Genomic DNA, 23,191 nt, shown 5'->3' with positions numbered 1-23,191 from the left:
AACAGGCAGAAAACCTGCTGTCACCAAAACTACCCATTTAATTTTTTCACACAGCTGTACCAGAAAACGAGTAACACGCAAAACCACATTAAGGAAAAGGAAGAACAGAAAGGGCTGTTAGCACGGTCTCACCATCACCTTCACAGACACTCCCTCCTTAAGGTAATTCCATCTTTGTCTAAGCCTACCGCAGAAAACCACCACTCTTACCTATTTTAACTGTGATTTCTCTTTAGAGGTGACAAGACTGGGTTCTGATTTTGACACATCTCAACACCTATTAAGGCTCCTGATCTTACAAGTAGTGCAAGGTGTCTCTCCCATCCTTTCCAGCTCTGCTTCTTCCTTGAAAATCTGCATCAGACAAGGACTTAGCCCTAAGCCAAACAGCTTAAATTAGTCAGCCTTCCCGGTGAAGGATGGTATCGATGCACGCTGGTGGTGGAGTGGTTGAACATCAGTAGCACTCCTTTGCTACTGCTATGAAAAAGAAAAAACAAAACCTAGAAATCTGGTCTGTTCTTGAGCCAGAACTGAGTGGCTGACCCTTCTCCCAGCTCCTCCATCCGCAAGGACCTGCAGTATGGGGGACAGCATCCACACCACAGAGAGGTTGGCATGTTAATAACTTGTTCTGTGCTAGGGGAAGAGCAGTTTCCAGGCCTGTTTGTAGCACCCAGCTCATCCTGGGATTTGGTAGACCAGGTGAGGACAGCAGTAAGTTCTAGAGGCAGAGAAAAAAGGCTTAAGGAGGCAAAGCTTTATAGAAGCCGGAGGGTGGAGAAATCTGGCAGGCCCATTGGACAGGCAAATTTACTTTTCTTAGATTATTTAGGGTCTCCCCCTAAATCTTCCTTGGCCCTGCCTTGTCTAATGCTGGCCCTGCCAGAGACACTAATTTTCCCTGCCCCATCTGTTTGGATTTGCTTACTTACTAATTTATACAACGTCTAGCTCCATGGTGGCTAAGCATTTTAATCACAGTGATTAACACACTGAGCAAGAACAAAACAAAAATGGTTAATCAAAGGCTATTAGCAGTGTTTGAATGTCTAGACGCCGCTTTTTACACATGAATGCTGGTTAACGATCATCTCCCCATAATGCTGGTACAGTCTAGGATTTATTCATTCCTTTGCCAGCTCCGAAGTTTGCTACAACCACATCAGAGATTTTGACCCATTTGGCACCAGGAGAATACAATACGCTCCTGCAGGAAATACCCATGCTTTCCAGCCTCTCTGAGGTGCTTGATGCCACAAGCAAGCTCAAGCAAGAGGAAAACCTCATGAGAACAAGCCCGCTCTACATCAGAGCATGACAGCGCACTGGAGATGCAACCTGCACTACAATGTGCTGAACTCCCCGTGCCTCCAACATAAAGAGGATCCTTCCCGAGTTGAGGAGCAGAACTGATCTAAACAACAATACCAAGAACCCTAATTATGAGATGAATGATGTTCTAACTCGTGTTTGTCACAACAGCAGTATTATTTATACACACACACATAGAGTCTGGTATTAAAGTAAGGCTGGGCTTGCTTCTACAAGCTATATGAGCTGGAAGCTCAACTCTTGGGTGCAATACTCGCTATCCCTAAAATATTATTGCCAGCATCAAAACAGAGCCCAGTGTTCAACTGGGAATCAGAGCTCCCCCCGGGTAAAGCAACGGCTGTATACAAAAAACAGGCTCTGGCTCAAAGATTGCTTACAGATGCCAGGCAGAGGGTACACAGGGAGGTGAAGGGATGCCTCAATAACTAGACAAAGTACTGATTTGGAAAGCCCAAGCCTCTAAGAATAAATTACCTGCGCAGCGAAAGCATGTCTTACCTGTGTTTGTGAAGCCCTGTGTAAATTAACAGCCTTACATAAACAGGATTTAACACAAAAACACAACTGCAACTACAGGGTTTACTGCTTTAAATACATCTCCATTGGTTTACACTGTGAATACAGAGCTGAATGCTTTTTTTACAAGTCACGGCTGCTTAAAGTATAGCATAAATCTAAGTTTGTTTGGTGTTTTTTTAGTAGCTAATAACAACTAAAAGCAGCCAAAAGTTTGGCCACTCTTCAATGCTTTGAATTCAGCTACTCCTCCTGTCACTGACCTCCTTCTGAGGCCACTTTGGCCAAATAAGTTTTATCCTCCTTACGAAACAGGGCACCACAGATGCAGTACTGGGCTCTGGGCTGGGTCTGGGTTCAAATGCCTCCAGTGAAAGCTGAATGTTGGGTAAATGTCCATGATAAACAGTAAAGTTAGAAAATGCTACAGTCCCATGCCTGTGCAGAGACATTTGTGCCTCTCTCTGTGATAACAAAAGGTCTGTTGGTGGTAAACTGTAAGGAAATTCAATGAGCAGCACAATGCTCTGCTCTGTTCCTTACCTCCCTCTTCTAACAAATCACCACGTCAGGGACATTAATCATTTTAGCTATATCTTTGCTTTGTTAGAAGTGTATGTTCACAGCCAAATAGCAATTTTGAGGAGTTTATCTCTGGGTGAAATCCTGTGGAGACATGTATCCAAAGTCACAGTGCTGTGCAATAGAGAGGAAGCCAGTCATCTCAAGATGGACCTCAATTAGCTCAGCTGAGGTACACCTCCAGTCACTTAGGTCCCCTAATACAGCATTACCAGCCACAGAAAGTAATAACCGCACTGAATCTGCACATTATTAATTCAAAAAGGCTGGCTGGTAGAACCTTGCATTGACCATCCCAGCCTTCCACCAGTTCTACTCCATTGTTGACTGTTTATTTATTATTTACTATCTAGGTGTCTCTGGGACAACTTAATACAGTACGATAGTTTCTCATTTCTTCCCTGCTAATGAATGTAATAAATAACTACAGTAAGCATTATAATCAATATTACACTCTGCTCACATCCCAGAGAACACAAGGTCTGTGGCCTGCAGTCCTGCTGGAGATGAAAAGTCTCTGTGGGATCCAGATCTATTTAGTGCTCAGAAAGAGCAGGTGAATTAGCAGCAGTGGGCTGGGGTACCAGGGGACAACGGTGATCTCCGCAGGGCTGGGAAGGCATTGTGTAGCTGATTGTTTCATGTATCAGAAGGGCTATGAAGCATAGGTGCCTGCTTGCTTGTGCTCATTGCAAGCAAACCTAAAAAAGCAGCACTAACACTGTCAGTGCCCTGCAGGAAATGCAAGAGGAGTTCGCTCTCATAAAATACAATAAAAAGACAGAAGGGGGGATAGGAAGAGACATCAAAAGTTTATGCACTGGGTAAACCCCAGCAAACAATCCCAGATTTGTTTCTATTCCGAGAAAATAAACTATTTTAATGGGGACGCACTATTAACTGCACAACACGAACAGGCTGGAGCTACTTAGAATTTTCCTTCCTATAATACAGGATCACGGAAAGCTCCTGAAAAAGCTCATGGAAAGCTGTTTTTTCACTTTGTTTCTTGCTCTTATGAATTCAGAAGAACCACACACAACATTTCACGCTGTTACTTGCTAAAGTAATGATATTCCTCAACTTATCCACCAGCCCTCCACTTTCTTCCTGACCTGCTCCTGCACAGACAGCTTCAAGGAATGAGCCAAACCACTTTATGTGGAAGCTGAAATCAGAAAGGAGCTGTTCTTTTTAAGACACCTATCACCTTTGAGATTAGCTATTACACCAACTTGGTAGCCTCCTAAAAGTATTTAGCCAACATTATCTTCTCACAATGCCCACGCTCCCTTCTCATTGATTGCCCTCTTCCAGGATTTTTCTTCAAATCAAGCAGTACGTCTTGCAGCTTGGATCACAACTTGAACAGTGGGGACCCAGTTCTCAGAACATATCTTTGCTGCTGAAGTTATTCCTGGTTTCACACCAAAGCATCTCTGTGTATAATCACCCCAAGTACCCAGTTCATTAGCATGTGCATTCCAGGTGGAAGACGGTATGTCATCCTGAGGGGGTATTATCTGTTTTCAGAGCTGGATTTCTCACCCTCTCAAAGGTACTCAGACCTCTTTGCAGCAGCTGTAGAGAGCACCGGTTAATTTTTAAGGCATTCCTGCCTATAAATTCTTTCACACTAAAACACACTTCAACTGCAGAGTAAATAACTCATTCCACGCTAAAAACTCTAACAGCAAAACAGAAAGTACTCTACACATATTCCTAAAGTTAATGCACACAAAACATAATTATCTGGTAAAAACATCAAGAACAAACACAAGTTTTCCAAATCTTCACTGTGCTGTTCAACCCAGTGCCTCATCTGACTGTAGTCCAGGTACTAACTCTAGCCAGAAGGTATTGCATATACAAAAACCCTAGAAACTGCAAGGATCTTCAAGTCTTTGGTATATGACAAATTCTCAACTGACATTACTCTGTTGATAATATCACCAGGAAAACACTTGGTCCTCCACAGCTACACCACAGAGAAGCTGAAAAAGTAACCTTGCAATATTCAGTATCTTGCTCCACTCAAAAATGAGAGTCCCCACAATTAATCTATGGAAAAGTACTCCTTGCACAGGTATTTTCTTTCTCTGCAAGGGGCAGAAACTCACCCTGCTGAGTTTCAGCGCTTCCAGAATAACTTAACATGTCTAAAGCTGAAGTGACTGAATGAGATCCCCATTCCACACAGGAATTCGTGGAAAAAACACAGCTGTAATTGTTCCACTCTCAATTTTTGCAGGCAAACAGCTGCAAGCCCTCAGAATTCACACTCTTACGCAGGAATCTCCCTAATGAAACCAGCAAGGAGACACCAAGTGAAGCAAAATCTTCAAAGCAGCACTGAAGAAAATTTTGCCAAGCTTCAAAACCCCTTAAAGGGCTGAAGTCTTTATTACGGGCTATTAAACACACGCCACCTCCTGCTCGGGAACGTTCTAAGGCACAAATGCCAGATGACGGCATGATAACCTGAAGGAAAATCACAACGCATCTGCTGGATCCAACGCCTTTTCTCAGGCCACCTGTGCTCCTTTCTGCTCACCATCAGAAACCCAGTAACAAGCTGCACGGCAGCTTGGCCCAAGATCTCTGAAGATACAAATGCTTCAGTTGCGCTTTCCTACTCCCAGAAAAGCTCTTTCAAGCACTGAAAACTGTTTTCAATAACGGGTAGGGTTCAAAGGAAAAAAAAAGGCATTTTATGCTCAAATCGGAACTCCATTAAAAACACCAAACATCGACGCTTCTTTGTAGTTTCTTCTGACTCTGGCAGTCATTACAGATCACAGGAAGCTCTGCACAATAGCTAGTTATACCTGTCGCTTAGAGCTCTGACCCATTCAGTACACAGAGTTATTTAATTCACCAAAGGCATGACTGAAAGACTGCAGGACACCCTGGGAATGGCCCCCATCAAAGCCAGCACAGAGCAAGAAAACCCAGCATCAAGTCAGGACAGGTAGGGTAGCAAACAGCCTCATTTCGATAACCCCCCTGCTCTGACCCAAGGCAATATAATCTTACCAGATAGCAGAACTCCTATGGGAGGGTGGAAAGGCAAGAGATCACAAACTGACAGAAGCTGCCTTTGCTAACTGAATCCAGAGGTTTTAGATGTACCTAACTTCACATCTGCACATTAGCCCCATTGCTGTGGTGTGTGGAGCTGCGGAGATAACACAGAATGGGAAATGGTGTATATAGGAAAATAATAGCCACTCCACAGAGCTGGGTAAGCAGCCTAATTTAAAGCAGAAAATTCTTTTTATAATTCTACTCATACGATTAGAAGAGTAATATATATCCTTTAATGGGCAAATAAAGTCATTTCAGCATTATCATTAGAATCACTGAGCAAAGGATGCATGAGCAAATTTTATGTTTGGGATGGTAAATTTTCATGGTCATTCCCTGCTCTTATGAATGTGCTTTTCTGAAATCTAATATAATGCATAACAGCGCTTTCAGTAAAACCAGTCCTAATTTGTCAGGCTTTTAAGTTGTACTTCTATTATGAACCTTCCCTTTTGTTGCTATCTTCTCAGCTAAGCTCTTCATTGTCAGCAGGAAGACGACCCTAAATGACTTCTGCAATGAATGCCTCTTTAACTTAAGTCACTATTAGCTTCTCAGTCTCCAACACTTTTCAGAACTTATCACCTGAAGAGTTATGCTCCCTCAAGCAGGAAGGTTGCCTGCTGAAGACCCAAGCCGGGACTAGCGAGGGTGGAAAAGTCAGGCTAGCAAGGCTGCATCACAGCCTGACAGTGTTCAAGCTTTTGTCTGAGAGGTGAAAGACTCTTTGGCTAAGAAATTACAATGACAGTTTTTTTTCCTTTGATTGCCACTATTTCTCACCCAGTACAGCTAGCTGTCTGCTACAAAGCTGGCTGGACTCAGATTGGGTACAGGGGTATGGCACAGCTGCCAGGCACTGCCTCTGCTTTTCAGATAGATAAGTTGAAAGTACCCAAGCTCCAAAACCATGAAACTTCATGAGGGTCAATGGTGGGTTGTAACCCCAGTAGATGATGCTCCAAGAGCAGGCAGAGTCAGCCTGGGACAGCCAGAAGCATCCCTAGCAAATTTTTTAGGTGACCCAACGAAGTCTACATAGAACATCAAAGGAACCACAGAAACTTGACAAAACAAAACCAAACAAACAAAAAGGTGCTGTTCACTGGTTTCTGCCACTCTATCCAATAAATATAGCAAGCAACCCAACCCTGGAGAAACCTGGTTTAAAAAAAAATGACCACAGCAATTCAATGCACTGATTACACAGAAACTCCAGATTTGGGAACAGGTAAGGCTCCAAATAAAACACTCTGACCTACCTTAAAAGTACCGCTGATGAAAACAATACCTTAGAAGTTGAATCATAGAATCCCAGAATGGTTTGGGTTGGGAGGGACCTTAAAGCTCATCCAGTTCCAGCCCCCTGCCATGGGCAGGGGCACCTTCCACTAGAGCAGGTTGCTCCAAGCCCCATCCAACCTGGCCTTGAACACTGTCAAGGATGGGACATCCACAGCTGCTCTGGGCAACTTGTGCCAGGGCCTCACTGGAAGGCTCCCACAGAAGGAAAATGGGTAAAGAACAGAAAACAGCAGATGGGCAATGCCAAAGGAGGAGGACTTTGCTCATCTTGGAGCTCTTGATAGATACCAGAGTACTACACCCGCTCTGCACACACAAATGCAAACTTGCAGTTACAGTTAACATAGATTAAACATCTCACTGAAAGGTTTTTTCTTGGAAAAGGGATGGGAAGAAAAATAAGTTCCTTTAAAAGTAACTGCTCTTTAAGGCCAATCAGTAAAAATCCACAGTTTTATGATGGTGAAACTACTCCTAAAAATGCAGACTCCTCTTCTGAGTGACTCACAGATGTTTTCACTGAGGATTTCAGACAGGAAGATTACGAATGCAACAATAGTGGCAGCCTAATGAAGTTTAGTCTTCAGTTAATTTCCACAGCCAATTAATACTATACCTAGTGGAAAGTGTTACCAAGGCAAGAACTCTTTTGTTGACCATAAGGGTCAATGCCAGGAAAAATATCCACTCTAAACACGTGCATGTTAATTCTGCATTATGCAGGAGTGAGCATGCTGTCAGCGGGCTGTGATCCTTCACAAGCAGTAGCTTCACAGCAGCACACAAGAACTCAGAGCAGCATCCCAACCAGAACACTGGCCCGATTATGGTCTGGTTCCTTGAGCAGTCAAGAGGCTTCAACAGCTTTCTGTTCAAGTGAGCCCAATTTCCCATGTGGGAAATGGCACTAACGAATTTTCAATGCTCATTCATCCTCTCCATTTCCCCCAAAACACACTTTCAGGACCATAAAAGCAATTCATTCAAAGCAAATAAAAGAGATGTGACCTTCCCAGTTTTTTAGACACCTCTGTTAGGAGGGCTGGTTTGCAAATCCTCTAATCTCCTGAAAGGAAGGGGAAAATAATCCAGTCCCAGGCAAAGAAGTCAACAAAGCCATCAGAAATTAAACTTAAACCCTGAATTCAAACTCCCTGCTGCAGTTATGTAGCTCCCGATAATTGTAGTAGTGGGGTTTTTGCTCTGAGGACACAGTTAAAATACCAACAAGAAAAATATAAGGGTCAGAAATAATTTGCTCCCACTGCTAAAAAACTGGTCACTTCCCAGCAACCACAATGAGCCGGTTCCTGGTTAAAGGAAGAGCAGGGAATTACAGTGAGATCCATGTGTTCAAACAGAAAAGTCAGCGGTGCATTCCAGGCAGACCTTGATCACAAGGAAAGATAATGAGAGCCTTTAACAAAGCTCTGATTGTGCAACAAGCCAGACCACAAAGGTTTTATAAATGAAATTATTACACTCCAGAGCAGCAAAATAAAGACTAAAACCACACTCTGCACAAGGAGTAATAAAGCATCAATTAAGGTGGTGCTTTGAAGTGGAGCGATTATTCAGGTAAATGCTAGGTTACCCAGGCAGAGTTTTAGTACCAAAAATGCGATGTTTAATCTTAGTTTTTGCTTTCCTGAATTTTGGGAAAGAAAGTATTTCCCTAACTTAGGGTTAATTTCTATCTTCTTCTGAGAGTATGTGGGTTGTTTCAGCCCACCTCTTCAGATTCTCCTGCACATTCTGAGATAGGTGGCATTATTGGAAAGGACCAAGCAATAAGACCAGACCATCAGGGCTCATTTGCCTCTTGTGTTCACTGTCTAACAAGCAGATTTCAAATTGGAGTTTGCCTCCCCATCAGAGAAGCCACACCAATTTTAGAGCAGCTGAGGAGATCTTGAGAACACTGAACTTAGGGATGCCAAGATTTTTACGCAATAAAACTGCAGCAGATCAACCACAACTTTTTGCAAATCCTAAATGACACCTGAAGTCCTGGCTGTATTCACCTGCTGAAGGATGATTAAGTTGAAAATCTACTATTACTTCTAATCTTAAATAACCAATAAGACTTTTAACTCCCAACATACAATAGCTAAGATGTGATATTACGGCAGCTTTTTGAAACCAATCAATAACTATTAAAGCTGGATCCCATCAGCTACCACCAGGTATTAGCCACTTTCTCAATATTTCAAGTATGAAGTTATTCTTAGGAACAGTTAAAGTAGTAAAATGAAGTGGTCTCATACTGACACTGCGATAAATATGAGATTAAATATAGAACAAATTTATTACTCCCTGAAGTCCTACGGAGTGTCCTGATTTTTCTGTATCCACAACAGCATGGCTTACTTTGATGTGTTATTATCCCAGATCTAAAGCGCACAATCGAAAAGCAAAGAGCGTGCTGGTTCAAAGACCTAACCCAACCACACCGGGTCTGAAGCAAATGCCAAACTGAACCTCCAGATCAAGATGATGGCCCTCTGACAGCCATCATGCCCCACTTAAAGCAAGTGTCACGCACACACACAAGTGATTTGTGACACAGCATGTGTGACACATCGCGGCACCCCTGGAGTGCCTGTGGGCTGACAGAGGAACATGCCTGAAGGAGACAACTTTTCCCAGTACCCTGCTTTGAAGAAAGTGGAATAATCAGCCCATTTTGAAACCACTGTTTTTAAGGGCTCTAAGGAGTTTTAAAGTTAATCAGCTAATTACTCAGCTTGCTTAAAAAAAAAGAAATTAACTCATGAATTAAGCTCAGTCGGGTCTGGTGAAAATGGGTGGCACCAGAAGTGCACATTTCTTGCTTGCTGCCTGTCCTGTGCTCCCAGGATGGTCCAGCTTGACCCCACAGGTCCTCACCTCAGAGCAAAACATGCTAAAGACAGCTTCACGAGCAAAGAATCACATCCTCCCCATTAGCATCTGAGCTGGAAGGGCTCAGATGCTGACACCAGGACACCAGTATTTGGGTCTCAGCTAGCCAGACATGCCTACGCACTTCTCCCTTCTCCATCACTCACCTGGGTTTCACCCTTAAGCACTAATACTGAAGTGACCAAGTGAGTATCAGTCTCTCAAAGGTGATATTTACAATCTGATCCAATTTAGGGATTTGGGCTCCACTACTGGAGCACACACATGGGTCATAAAATAAACTTAGACCCAAACAGGTAAACCACATGGCCAGGTCTGAAAGCTAGAAGTGGATATTGCTAGAGATTCCGATACACTGGATACACTTTTATCAGCTGGGAGAAAAACCCCATATATTCTCCCCAGAAAATAAAAATTAACCCTAAGTAAGGGGAGTATTTTCCTTCCAAAAGTGTTGCATCCTTTTGGGCTCCTCCTTGAATGTTAGGCAGGGATGCTGTTGCCTATGTGGCTCAACCACTACAGGACCATCTCTGGCACAATTTTGGCTAGGACCTACCAGCCCTCATTCCAGCAGCTCCTCAGCGCTGCTCAGGCACAGCCCAGAAACCATTCCCAGCTGGCACCCTGGAGGCAATGACCCTCTCCCAAAAGCCAAGAAAGCTTAACATGATAGAAATGGTCTCGCTATGTCACCCCATCTCAGGGCCAGAGGACAAATCCTGCCACTACTCAGCTTGCAAGCAGAGAAATGACCACTGAGGGTGAGCTCCCAGCAGGTGAGAGAGGAAGAGGGCTCTACACTCAATGGGTGCACACGGTAGGATTTTGTAAGTCTTTCATTCAAGGCAGCAACTTGAATAGGAATGAGATGGACCCATGGAGGGGCTCCTGTACCATCCATAAGTCAGCTGAATAAGATTTGGGACTGGACCCTTTCCTGGTGTCAGTGGTATGATCCATTTACGTCAGTGTGTGACAAAGGAATAGGACTGACAAGGACTAAGGTAAGATTAAGCGTTCAGGAGACAAGCATGTCCTTCACAAAAACAAGGGCACGGAAGTCTATCACACTGCCTTTGACAAAGCCAGGCGCTGATACGAAAGCCTCAACCTCCAGCTCCTGCTCTGGGTCTGATGCACATGACTTGGCAAGGTGCTGCTGCAGCTTTCCCTAAGGAACCACTTCTTCCCCACCCCAGTCGTAACAAACACTGGGAAATAAAGCATTAAAGCAACCTCTCTCTGTATCACCGTGTCAACATAACAGCCTGTGTATGATGACTTCACACTCCAATGTGAGTTCACAGCTTCCCCACAACTTCCCCAGTAGCCCTAAGTCTCCCGCAAGGGAGGAACAGATGCATTCCTGCAGTCAGTGCTTCGAGAGCCGTGGATGCACGTTGCTCCAAATTATTTCCATCCCTAATTAATATTCATAAACGAGCCACAATACTGCACCTTCAGTCAGCTGTCACACACCACCCACACTAGATGAAAGGACAACTGCACCAGATAAGCAGTTTATTGGATCAAAAGGCCCCTTTAGATGAGAAGGCAGCTATTGCAACAGTGTAAAACTGATAGCATCCCATCACGGGTGTAGGCATGGAGGAAGTATCTGCAAATCTCCCTCTTTAAACCAGTGATTCAGCACAGAAAATGCACAGCGCAATTATTATGTTAATTTATCTGCATTTTCCTGCCTGCTCGAGGCTTGAGCTGGAGGTAGGAACTTACGTGTGAAAAGTTGGCATTTTATGTCACTGAAAATGGCTACTTCAAAACTCTCAATTGACATTCAATTATACCATCAAGTTTAATTCCCTGTCCCTATTGTCAGCATTGCTGCCTCACCAGCCTCCAAAGGTTTTGGGCAAGGGCTTTGCCCTTCATCTTTTGCTTTTACCTGCCACTTACATCTTACTCAAGCAAGATCATAAGGTGCTTTCTACCACCCATCTCCCAAAACTCAGCCTAGGTGGCGGAAAACAAGGATCTCATCCACCCATGCAGACAGTGGCTTGGCGATAAGAGAGTGGCTGCATCTGTCAAGCACTAGCCCTGCATGGACAATAAATTAATTAAAGAGACACCTGACAATCACATTAAACCCACTAACAGTGATGGAAAGCTTTTAGTCTGATAATTTCTCCTCTATTTCCACTAGTATTTCCCAGTGATAGTGGCAAGACAGTTAAAACCAGCAAAGAAAGGTTTATTGCCCACCATTTTCCTCCTCAGCCTCCTCAGTTCTGCTCCTCAGCCACGAGGGACCGAAATAGTCTGCCCAGGGAAAAGCATATTTACACCCATTGCCAGAAAGGGAAAGTATAAATATTGCCAAAGCTTTATGAAGGCTAGTACTTACAGTCATGCTTTGAAAGGGAAAGAATAAAGCGAAATATTCAATTAGAAAAAATTACTGTAATTGCAGGTTCTATTTTATCCCTCCATTAAAGCAATAAAGTGCCTCGAAATATTGCTGAGCTGGGATACAGAGCTTAGTGCTACTTAACATTTTAATATACAAGGGGGGGGCTAATTGAATTTAGATCTGTGTGAGGGTCTTCTCTCCTCCCTGGCACCTACTGTCTCCCCCTCCACTTCTTAAAATATGACTGGATATAAATGCATGCTTCTCCCCCACACCAAGGGATGTACATGCAGAGCTGAGGCTGGACATATATTCTGACACATGCCAGCATGCCTCCAAAGCAATGAGGACATCAAGTGCATACATACATCGCTCCACAAATGCAGAAGCCCAGTTCAAAGTGTGTTTGCCTGCACCTGAAAGCTCTGATGTATGAGTTTGGGGTTTTTTTATATTGGAGGAAAATGTCCAATTTCTGCTCCCTAAACATGTAACAAAATCCTCTTGGAAATGTAAAATCACACCATTTTCCTCTAACACCACATTAATCCCACGGGAAGGGATTTGCTATTGGAAGTCGTTGAGCAAGCAACTGCCGAGGCTGAAGAAGGGGGGGGCTCTTACTCCCAGCCCTGCCTCTCACCACGCTTCCTCCACACTACGATGCTATGAGCTGCAGTTTTCTGTCTCCCTGTGACAGAAGATAATAAATCTTATTTTAGGGAGCCCTTCATTCTTTTAATTAAACAAATTAATATCACTTCTCTGTATCACATAGCCTCTGTTATCTTTTGTGAACTCCTACAATTCTGTTGTAAAGATATATTGAAAAACTGCTAATTGAGATAATCTCTGGAATTCAAGAGTTGGTGTATTTTTAACCATGTTTTAAAACTATTTTCCCTTTGTTTCTGGAATGCCTCCCATCCTTCCTCCCATGCCAGACTGTTTACATTATTTAAATGCCTTCTGCTTATACCACTCTTTACAATTTTTACTTCAACAACAGCGGCCTCCATTGCTCTTTTTTCCCTCACTTAGACATAACTGGGATGAATTCCAATCCCAAACTCAAAACCACTCCTGGTGTTTTACTGCTGTCTTCTGTGTTTGGTACATCCAGCAATGCATTACTGCCAGTCCTGTCATTCGGGACTGCCTGTGGCGGGGGGGAGCCAAGCTTGAAGAGTTAAACTGTTCTTTTACGGCAGAAACCAGGGGAACGGTGATTCTTCCCAGACATAAGAATTCTCTGCAAATTCACAAGGATACTTGTCATCCTCACGCTTTAGTAGGCAAGCCTGAGCCACCCCACTGAGAGGATGGGGAGCCCACCGCTCCTTTATTTTTGTAGGGACCTAAGTCCAGTGATCACCGTGCACTCAGAAGAGTGGCCCCACAGCCCTGTCCCATGGAAATCCCTGTGCAGCAAACCCTGCAAGCCAAAGGAGCCTCCGACAGCCGGCCACACTTCCCTGTCGCTTGGGTTTGATGTGTCTTTTTCTGCAGGTTTAATCAGAAAGGTGATAAAGGCAGCTCCAGGTGCCAGAGCCTTTTGCATTGTGGCTCCTGAAGAGTTTTAATGAGAGTTCCGCCAAATCGGTGGGGGTTTTATGGCACATTCTTCCCACATCAAGATGACCTGCAAAGGTAGCAAGGGTGATATAGCACAACAGCCTATTGAGTTTTTCCAGCATGAGTGCAGACCTCTGCAGTATTAATTTAAGCCTGTTCACAAACAGGCTTGTTCTTCTTAGACCTCATTCCCAGATCATCTACGGCAGGTCACTAAAGCAGCACTTATGATGCACTCCTGTCTTAGTCCTATTTCGTGCGGGGTTTTAGGATGACTCAGAACATGCCTATTCCCTGAACCCATCCTGTGCAAAAGTGGATACAACACACAGATATTTATTTGGGATGCAAAAATCTTCAACAGCCTCTGCAGCAGGTAAACCAAATCATCATAATGTGGAACCACACAGGCAGAGTACAGGAAGTGGAGGTCCTTGCAGTAAGGGCTCTGGCCCGGAATACAGGAGATTTCAGCAAAGCTGCCAATTCTGCAGAAGATGTTCTGTGCAGCCAGGTCACTTAAGGACAGAGTGTGAATATTTCATAGGTGAACCTGAGCTCTCACACATTTCAGAAGAAAGGAGACGTGAGGAGAAGCACAGTCTTCAGGTCCCATTATAGTTTTGGGGACACATTTCAGATTGCCTTTCGCTCTATTTCTTGTCTCTTGGCCAATATCCGATTTTGCTCTGGTTCAGCTAGGGCTCTGAGGCACGGATGCAAGGAACAACACCTCCATTTATACTGAAGTAATGGAAACACTGAGCCCATGGGTCAAATTCGCACAGGGGTGGACAAAAAGCAACTCCTGGGGCTCATCCCAAGTGATGTAAACGTGGCTCCTATGCTACAGCAGTTACATGCAACCAAGCATAGGCTCAAACTGGAATACAGGGTGGTGGGCAACACAAATTCCCAGGGTGGGGGGAGTTGCAAAAAATATAAATACAAAAATCCAGGCATGGGGAGCTGCTGTGGGCTGCTACCAGCTGCCCCGAGGACACAAACAAATGTTTAGTCCCACAACCCAGGAGGTTTCTGAAGCATCCTTGACACTGTGGGCACCACACAGGATGTGCCTGTTGATCTGCCCTGCAAAGGTTGTGCTGTTCTGCTTCACAGGATTAGAAACGTGACCTGTTCCTCCCACTGCTGGACTGCTGCTAGGCTTGGAGATTTTCTAAAGATCCTTCCACCCAGGAGAGCTCCTTCTTCATTTTTCTTAGGATCCCATTTGGAAAAACATCTCAGTGCCTTAAAGCAGCCATAGCAGACTAGGGCATCATTCTGAATCCCAGCACATCAGACGAAGATGGGTCAATGAAATAATATTTGGCGCATGTTCTTTGCTTATGCCTTTAATTACAATTTAAATTTATCTCTAGCTATAGCAAAGCATTACTCTGATTCATGGTTCCTCCTCCCTAAAAGCTTTCAGTTATTAAAACACTGCCTTCTGCTACCACTGATTTTCATGACAGTCAGGTGCTAAAAATCAAGTCAGGATTCAAGAGAAATAAAGTACAGGGAGAAGATATGTGAGGGATCTAGACTTCTCCATAGGCTCACCTTCTTTCCCCAAGGAAAATTACATGTTTGACGTCCCATTTCTGTTCCTTGCAGTCTCAAGAGAGTGGAAGCAGCTCTCCTCCAAAGAGATGCTTTATCACCATCAGTTCTACCTCCATCCTTTTCATTAAAAGAAATGCTCCCTGAATAACCTACATTTGTACTGAGAGGAGAACTACTGCAAGGAATAAAGCTAGCTCAGTGCAGCTAAAAGCAAAATGGAAGTGTCTAGAAAGGTGGGAAGTAAGTAGAGTAGAAGCAAGTAGAGCTTGCAATTTTAACATACTAAAAAGGTGAGCCATCTTTCCTTCTTCCCTTGGCACCCTGCCTCTCCTCCACCAGGAAAGGCACTTTCAGGTTGCCGCTGGCATTAGAGATAAAGCCGTAGGGCACCTGGGAAAAAAAGGCATGACTGTCTTTCCTAGAGTTCAGTGTGGAGTTTGAGCAACTGAAAAAAAACCGTTCTGGTCAAAGACCCTGCGGGTAGCATCACTTAGAAAAGCAGCCTGCAACCCAGCATCAAAGAGTCATCTTCCCTTATAGATTTCGGACCCCTGGAGATGGTCTCTTGAAGGTAACTAGCACCAGTGTCCTCGCCTTGAAAGCCATGGAAACTTTATGCCGGTTCAATCGGAACAAAGTCAGGTCACCAAAGCACGTCTACTTCGCCTTCCTCCTCCACAAACAGCATGGAAGAGAAGTGATGAGCTGTTGTCACTGCATGACCACCTTACCCAAACGGCCTCTAGTGCCCACTTGGCTCTTCTTCAACAGCATCATCACACCCAGGAGGAAACCAGTTCCAGTTTCTCCTCTGAATCCAACTCATTCACATCATGCTGCCACTGCAAAAACATGGAATCTCATGGCAAAGAGAACTCCCACCAGGTCAAGGCAGCAACCTCTCAAGAAAAGGTCTGGAGGAAACTCTGCCCTCCCAAGGCTGGCACAGCAGATCCGCTTCAACATCTGTGGTTTGACCCCCTCTAGTGGGTAGCACTCAACAAGACACAGAGCTTCACCAACACCCCACAACCAATGGAGACCCTACTCAAGTCATAAAGCCTTTTCTCATTACGATAATGATGATGATGATGATTTTCCCCACACACAACCTACCTGCCTTGCACTTCAGATTCAATGTCTTTGGACCTCTACAGCCACAGCTCAGCACTTCCTTATGGAAATCCCACAGAAAACACTAAGAAATGGGGGAAGAACAGGTAAGATTTCTGCAAGGGAGAACCACCTCACAGTAAAAAAGTTATACCCCAGCCCTGATTTTGTAGGGAGAACATATTTATCATCTATCGCAGAATGTCTTCCCTCTGCCAACTTGTCAAAAGCTGACAAAACTCCATACTATAAAAGCAAGCTGTTAAAACTTGGCTAAAGGGAAAAACTTAGCTGCCAGACAAGCTAACCAGAAAAAGCTGAAAAAAGTATTCGAGTGTGCCAGGGAAGGCAGTAAATTTACAGAAAGCCTCCACAAAGCTGAACATCCCAAACCAAGACAACAAGGCAGCATTAGGTCAGTGGCTTCTCATTCATCTGCCATTTGACAAGCAGAGTTCTCCCACTCCAAGGGACTTGGGCAGATACATTAAAAGCTGTAGCTGCATGCACTTCTAACCACCCAAAGTAGCATGTATCTAACTCACAGTTCATGCCGGAACAAAGTATTTTAGCAGAGCCTAAACCCACTCACCATGCAGTCATTAAATATCACATATTCCATTTAAACCCATTGATTCATCCTTCCACCTCCGGGCAAGCCAACAGATGAACAAGTCATACATTTGGTCTTTCCATTAATGAACAAAATGTCAAGTCGTTGCCTAAATTTTGGGAATTTTTTCTTTTAATTGCACACATATACAAGGTGTTTTTAATGTCAAAAGAGTGACAGGGTTGCTCTGGTTTGGTCATTTTCCTTTTAAATATGTGTTCATTAAGTTTTCAAAACAAAACCCATAAACATTCAATTCATGACACTTACTGTTACTGACAGTTTAAGAGACACAGAGCAATTTCCAGCCGATCAGCATTCATTTCAGCTCAAACTACACATACTGTTAATCCAACGGAATCCAATAATGTTTTCCTTAATAGCATGCTGCAACATGAAGGATTGTAGTTTACACTCTAAACCTTGTATTCCGGGACTGGAATCATGACCCACTAACCCACTTATAACAGAGGTTAAAGAAAGGTACATCAGACACGGGAGTTATACTCCTGTCATTGATACAACTTGTGCAACTATCTAAGATACAAAAACTTCAAGTCAAAAACTATTTCTCATGAATTTTACACAGCTGAATGACTTCAGCGAAAGCAACAGCCCTGGCAAGCTTTGATGACAGACCCGCCTTCAGCCTATTTCCAGCGAAACCACAGCACTGCAGCATCCCTCCTCAATGAAGAGCCCTCCTGCAGTCTGTAGTGCAGCAGCAGCTCAGTAGCGAGCGTAACATGCCCCAACCAGGATACTTCACTTGTTGGATAGACTGGCTGAATTGTTCTAATCCTCAAGCTAATCTAAAAGATTTGAGATGAAAGGTGAAAACCAAAGATTTATAAAGGGAAAAACCCCAGGATGTGAGCTTTATCAGTGGGAATGCCATTTGAGATCATACTACTTCAAGCAAGAATATATATACACACACGTATATACATGTACACACACATTTCTACAATATGTATACTTTTTTTACACGTATACTTTCTTTCCAGCAGCCACTACAGGCAGGCAGTATTAACACAGCCTTTGGTTCTCAGCTGAGCATAAAACTACCACAAACAAAAAAACTGAACAGGAATATCATAACGCATAGAGTATATGCACTGACCAACACCTCAGCACTCCTGCCTCATCACAATTCACTCTTTGAATAGGACAACAGAGGACATGAACAGAATACAAAGCCCCACCCAGACTGCTCAAAACCAAGAAGCCATGTCTCCCACAGTCCTGACAAAATAAGGAGACAACCTTGCTAAAGTAAGAGCCTGATGTATGTTTATATTTCTGCCATAAAATGTTATTTATACATCATCTTATTGTCAAGTTCTCCCAACATTTAGGAAAAGAAATCCCTACAGGACCTGTGCTATCCCCCAAATCACAACTCGTATTACCTAATGTATTCAGGATGAGGATTTCTGTACAACTCCAACCTGCCCCCTCCATTCTCTACAACTTTGCTTCCAGCTGCTGAGCAACAGCCACACCAGCCTCTACGTAACGTACGATCCCGATTACGCTACAAGCAGTCGCAGCGCGCGCCCATGATCACGCAGGAAACCAGGCTGGCTGCGTAGGCATCGCACTCACATCGCCCGAGGTCTTCCTTCTCCAGCCCCACATACAAACTTCCTACCAGCACAAAGTGATTTAGCTGCAGGCAAGCACCGCTAAAACAGCGCTTCCCAGTATTAGTCCCATCAAAACATTCAAGATTAATTTTAATGATCTTTGCAAGACCTATAGTGGGAATGCAGAAAAAGATCCTCGTGGAGGCTACCCTGCAGATCGCATGAAGTTAATTCTTGCTCCAGACAAGATACTGGGAGTCAGCTTCATGCTCATACACTAAAGAGCATGCCTTGAAAAGCAGGAGCTGTGTGCTAGCGGGATTAGTGATCAACAGGAGAGAAAGATCCCTTATTTCACGTGAGGTGATCTGGTCTGTGAGCTCCTTTTGGCAGTCCCAGCCCCTCAGAAGCAAATGCTTTCCCTCTGCATTAACAAAAAGAGGGGAAAAGTCTGGGCAACTTGAGCTTTGTTGCTTATATTACTAAAACTAAATAAATCACCCCTCTACAATGGACCCCCTCTGTCTCTGCCAGCATCTCTTCAGTGTCCCCCTCTCCACCTGTTCACTCAGGCGTGCGATGGCATGGGGTGTTTTTGTAAACCAGCTTTCACCATGGCTAATACACAATCATTTCTTTTCCCTAGCTCCAAGAGGAGAAAAATACAAGGTGCCAGAGGAGCATCTGCATCGAGAACTGCTTTTGCTGATGGGATCAGGGAAAGCAGAAGAAATGGTTGCGTACCAGTTCATTACCCTCGCATGCATCACCCACAGGCATCCCCTTCCCGCCATCCCCCAGACCAGATACCGGATGCAATAAAGAAATTAAAGAAATAGAATAAACCCCCAAGCAAAATTTGAGAACAAATGTGCTTTGAGCGCTACACAAATGACATTGAAGATGCAGAAAGAAATATGTAATTGCTATTGCACTGCATGATTTCATGGGCTTATTTCCTAGGTACCCATTCCACATACCCTTCCCACAAAGATCTCCTCCTCCCCACCCTCTCGGTTTCTTTAATAAAAAATAAAAAACCAGCAATCTTTTATCCTTGAGGATTATTTTTAAAGCTACTAAACCCAACCAACCCCATCTGCAGCCTCTTCCCTCCAGTACCAATGGGGCAGAGGGATGCATCTACAACCCAGAGAACTCCCTCTGCCCTCCACCACCCCCCCCACTTCACACCCCTTCCACCTCCCTACACTGAGTCCCATCTCAGAGGGCACTGGGCAAAGCCGGATCTTTACAGCTGTCATCACAACACTCCTTTTTGACAGACCAACATCTCCGTGGAAGTGTTTGTACATACAGGCTTTCATCCTGGAGAATCCCTCCCTGCCTCCTCCCACATCCCATTTTTGGGGGAGGATAACGCAATTTCCAGCTTACTCTGAAGGATGCTGTTTTATTCCCACTGATCATGGGGTCAGTTCCCAGTCCCTTTCTCCGGGCAGCATCTCCTGACAGAGGGGAACAATCCCTGTCTCTGACCTTCATCCTCAGATCGGCAACCCCACCGCCGTGCCCGCTCCCCCGCCGCCTGGCCGAGGAGAAGGTTTCTTTTCTCGCCAAAGCCACAGCCGAGGCATCACGCTGCATTTTTCCACTCCCACAGCCCGCTCCTTCGATGCGGGGGGAGCAACGAGCCGGGAGCTCCCCCATCGCCCTGTGGGAGAGGTTCTTGGGGACGGATGCGACCCTCACCTCCTTGTCATCTACCGGGAGGAGGACACAATCCATGCAGGCGGACACCAACCCTCTGGAAACAGCACATCCCAGCGTTCGGCAGCCGAGGGTCTGCCATCCGCCCCCCTGCAGACCCTCCCTGGAGCAGCCCCCCATTTGCTGTGGGGCCTTTCTCATGCCCCCCACCCCTGCTACAGAAAGGGAGCGGTGGGGAAAGCCCTCCCTAGGGCCACAGGACCTCCCTCTGCAGCGTTGCTGCCGTGCGAGGGTCACCCCCAGCCCCAGGCCTGCCTTCATGCTGTCACCCCTGAGGTGTTGTCCCCACCACCTCCTGTCTGGAAGAGCAGCTCCATCCCCCCCTCCCCGTCCTGCCCCATGCCTGTGGGGCAGCAAGAGCCCAGTCCATCCCTTGAGGCACCATCTACAGCCCCACGGAGCCAGAAACCCTTACATCCCCCGTGCTGGGGGGGGGGGGGGGGAATCACCCTGTGTCCCCTCTAGGCTGTAAGGGGGCAGCAGCCCCACTCCCTTCGCCCCAGCCCACATGCTCATTGGGGGGGGGCACCTCTCCTCCCTTCAGGGCTCTCTTCAGTGAAGCAGGGCTCACCCCACCTCTCCACATGGCAGGCACTGACCCATGTCCTGCTTAGACCAATGGACCCCACTCCTCCTCAGCTCAGCCCCACAGACACCTTTTCGGAGAGCTTCTCTTACCCTTGGACACCCCCTCAGCACAAGGGGGGCTGTCACATCCCCTCCACCTGGGGGAGCACTGACCCACGTCTACCTTGGACCATGAGGTGACAACAACCCTCATGTCCCCCACCTCAGCTCCCCTAGGCTCATTCTGTGGGAACCTCTTCTCCCTTTGGGTGTCTCCTCACCCAAAGTATGAGTAACCCCTAAATCTCTCCTCCTTCTCCCTGCGGGGGTCACCACACTGCCCATGACCACCTCAGACCACGAAGTGAAACTGACCCATGTCCATTTCCGACCAGGAGCTGACAGCGACCCTCATCTGCCCCACCTCAGCCAGGGGACAATGAGCCACCTCTGCTTCAAATCATGATGTGATGCTGACCCACGTCCACCTCGCACCACTAGGTGATGCTGACCCATATCCAACTCAGACCGTGAGGTGACAGTGATGCCCATCCACCTCATCTCAGCTAGGGGACAGTGAGGTGACACTGACCCACATCCAGCTCAGACCATGAGATGACAATGACCCCCATCGGCCCCACCTCAGCCAAGGGACAACATCCCACCTCAAACCATGAAGTGACACTGACCCACGTCCACCTTGGACCGTGAGGTGACACTAACACACGTCCACCTCGGACCATGAAGTGACAGCTTCCACCATCTGCCCACCTCAGCCAGAACACAGCGACCTACCTCAAACCATGAGGTGACACTGACCCACGTCCACATCAGACCGCGAGCTGACAACGACCCATCCGCCCCACCTCAGCCAGCGAACAGCGACCCGCTCTCGGGGCGCTCCGACCCACCGCCATCTCGGGCAACGAGCTGCCGGCCACCCCCGTCTCCCAGCCCAGCCCGGAGGGACCCGTCCGCCCCCTTACCTCCAGACCTGCCCCATCTGCAGCAGGTGGATGACGGTCTGCCAGACCCAGACGGAGATCCTGCAGAGGCGCTGCGCCCCGGGGGTGGTGGTGCCGGCGGCTCCTCCTACCCCGCCGGCGGGTCCCCCCCGGCGGCCGGCGGCCCCCATCATGGGCGGCCCGCGGCTGCTGAGGCCCTGCACGGCGCCCAGCCCGCCGCCCGTGTAGTCCTGCACGAACCAGCGGAAGCTGAGGATCTGCACCAGCACCGAGGGCAGCAGCACGAAGGCCAGCGTCAGGCCGCACCAGACGTAGTCCCGCCGGCCGTAGTGGTGCAGCGCCAGCCACAGGTCCGTGCCCACGTCCCCCAGCAGCACCAGCAGCGCCAGCACGATCCACAGGCAGTCCAGCCACGGCCGCTCGGCCGCCTCGCCGACCTCCGGCGCCCGCGGCGGCCCCTCGGCGGCGGGGCGCGGGGCTAGCGGCTCGGCGGCGGCGGCGGCGGCCGCCCGCCCGAAGAGGCTCCGCAGGCAGGCGCTCCGGCAGCCCCAGTAGCACGACGACGTGTTGCAGCAGTGGCAGATGTGCAAGGAGCTGCTGCCGCCCGGCTCCTCCGCGCCCTCGGCCGCCGCTGCCCCGACGCCGCCGGCACCGCAGACGCCCGCCGCCGCCGCCGCCGCTGCCGCCTCGTCCAGGTTGTGCAGCTGGGCGAAGCCCACGCCGCCGCCGCCGCCATCCGACTTGGCCGCCATCTTGCTGCCGCCGCCGCGTCTCCGGCCCCTTCGCCGGGCGCGCTCGCTCGCTCTGCCCCCCCCGTCCCCGCTCCCGGCACCCCCCCACCCGCCGCCCGCCCGCCTGCCCGCCCGCCGCTTCCGGGGGCGGCGCTTCCGCGCCCGCGCAGGACGGGCCGGCCCGGGCCGCCTAGCGACCGAGCGGGGCAGCGCCGCGCCGCGCCGGGGCCGGCCGGGAACAGACGGGCCGGGCCGCTGCAAGGGAGCTGGCCCCGGTGCTACCCCGGCACCCGCCGGCCCCGCGCTCGGTGCTGCTCTTTGCCGCCACCCCTTGCACACCGGCGCTCGGAGCTGCCCTCCGCCCCTCTCCCATTGCACCGGCACGCAGCGCTCACCGCTGCCCGTTCCCATTGCACCAGCTCCAACTGCACTAGCACCCACTGATGTCCTCTGACCATTCCCTTTGCACCGGCACGCAGCGCTGCCTGCTGCCCATTCCTATTGCACCAGTTCCAATTGTACCAGCACCTACTGCTGTCCTCTGCCCTGTTCCCATTGCACTCATTCTCATTGCACTCATTCTCGTTGGGCTAGCACTTACTGCTGTCCTACAGCTTGCTCCCGTT

The 23,191-nt window shown here is 47.3% G+C and overlaps 1 protein-coding gene across 2 annotated transcripts in view; it reads right to left on the bottom strand.

Moving 5' to 3' along the window:
* XKR6 (XK related 6) overlaps positions 1–22,586 on the bottom strand; it is a gene marked incomplete at its 5' end in the record, with an annotated part of 175,480 nt that extends 152,894 nt beyond the window's left edge. The window contains one exon of one of the 2 annotated variants that reach the window (XR_013956683.1): positions 21,856–21,994. Coding sequence is in view for 1 of the 2 variants with exons in the window: in XM_080616496.1 (XP_080472622.1) it covers positions 21,856–22,586 (731 nt within the window). Of the gene's footprint in view, positions 1–21,855 lie in introns of both variants that reach the window. The other variant, XM_080616496.1, reaches the window with a different exon arrangement.
* Positions 22,587–23,191: the final 605 nt, after the last annotated feature.

Source organism: Psittacula echo, assembly GCF_963264785.1.
Source record: "Psittacula echo genome assembly, chromosome: 4".
Classification (NCBI taxonomy): Eukaryota; Metazoa; Chordata; class Aves; order Psittaciformes; family Psittacidae; genus Psittacula; species Psittacula echo.
The sequence above is the reverse complement of the archived record's forward strand: the minus strand, read 5'-3'. Positions and strand labels throughout refer to the sequence as shown.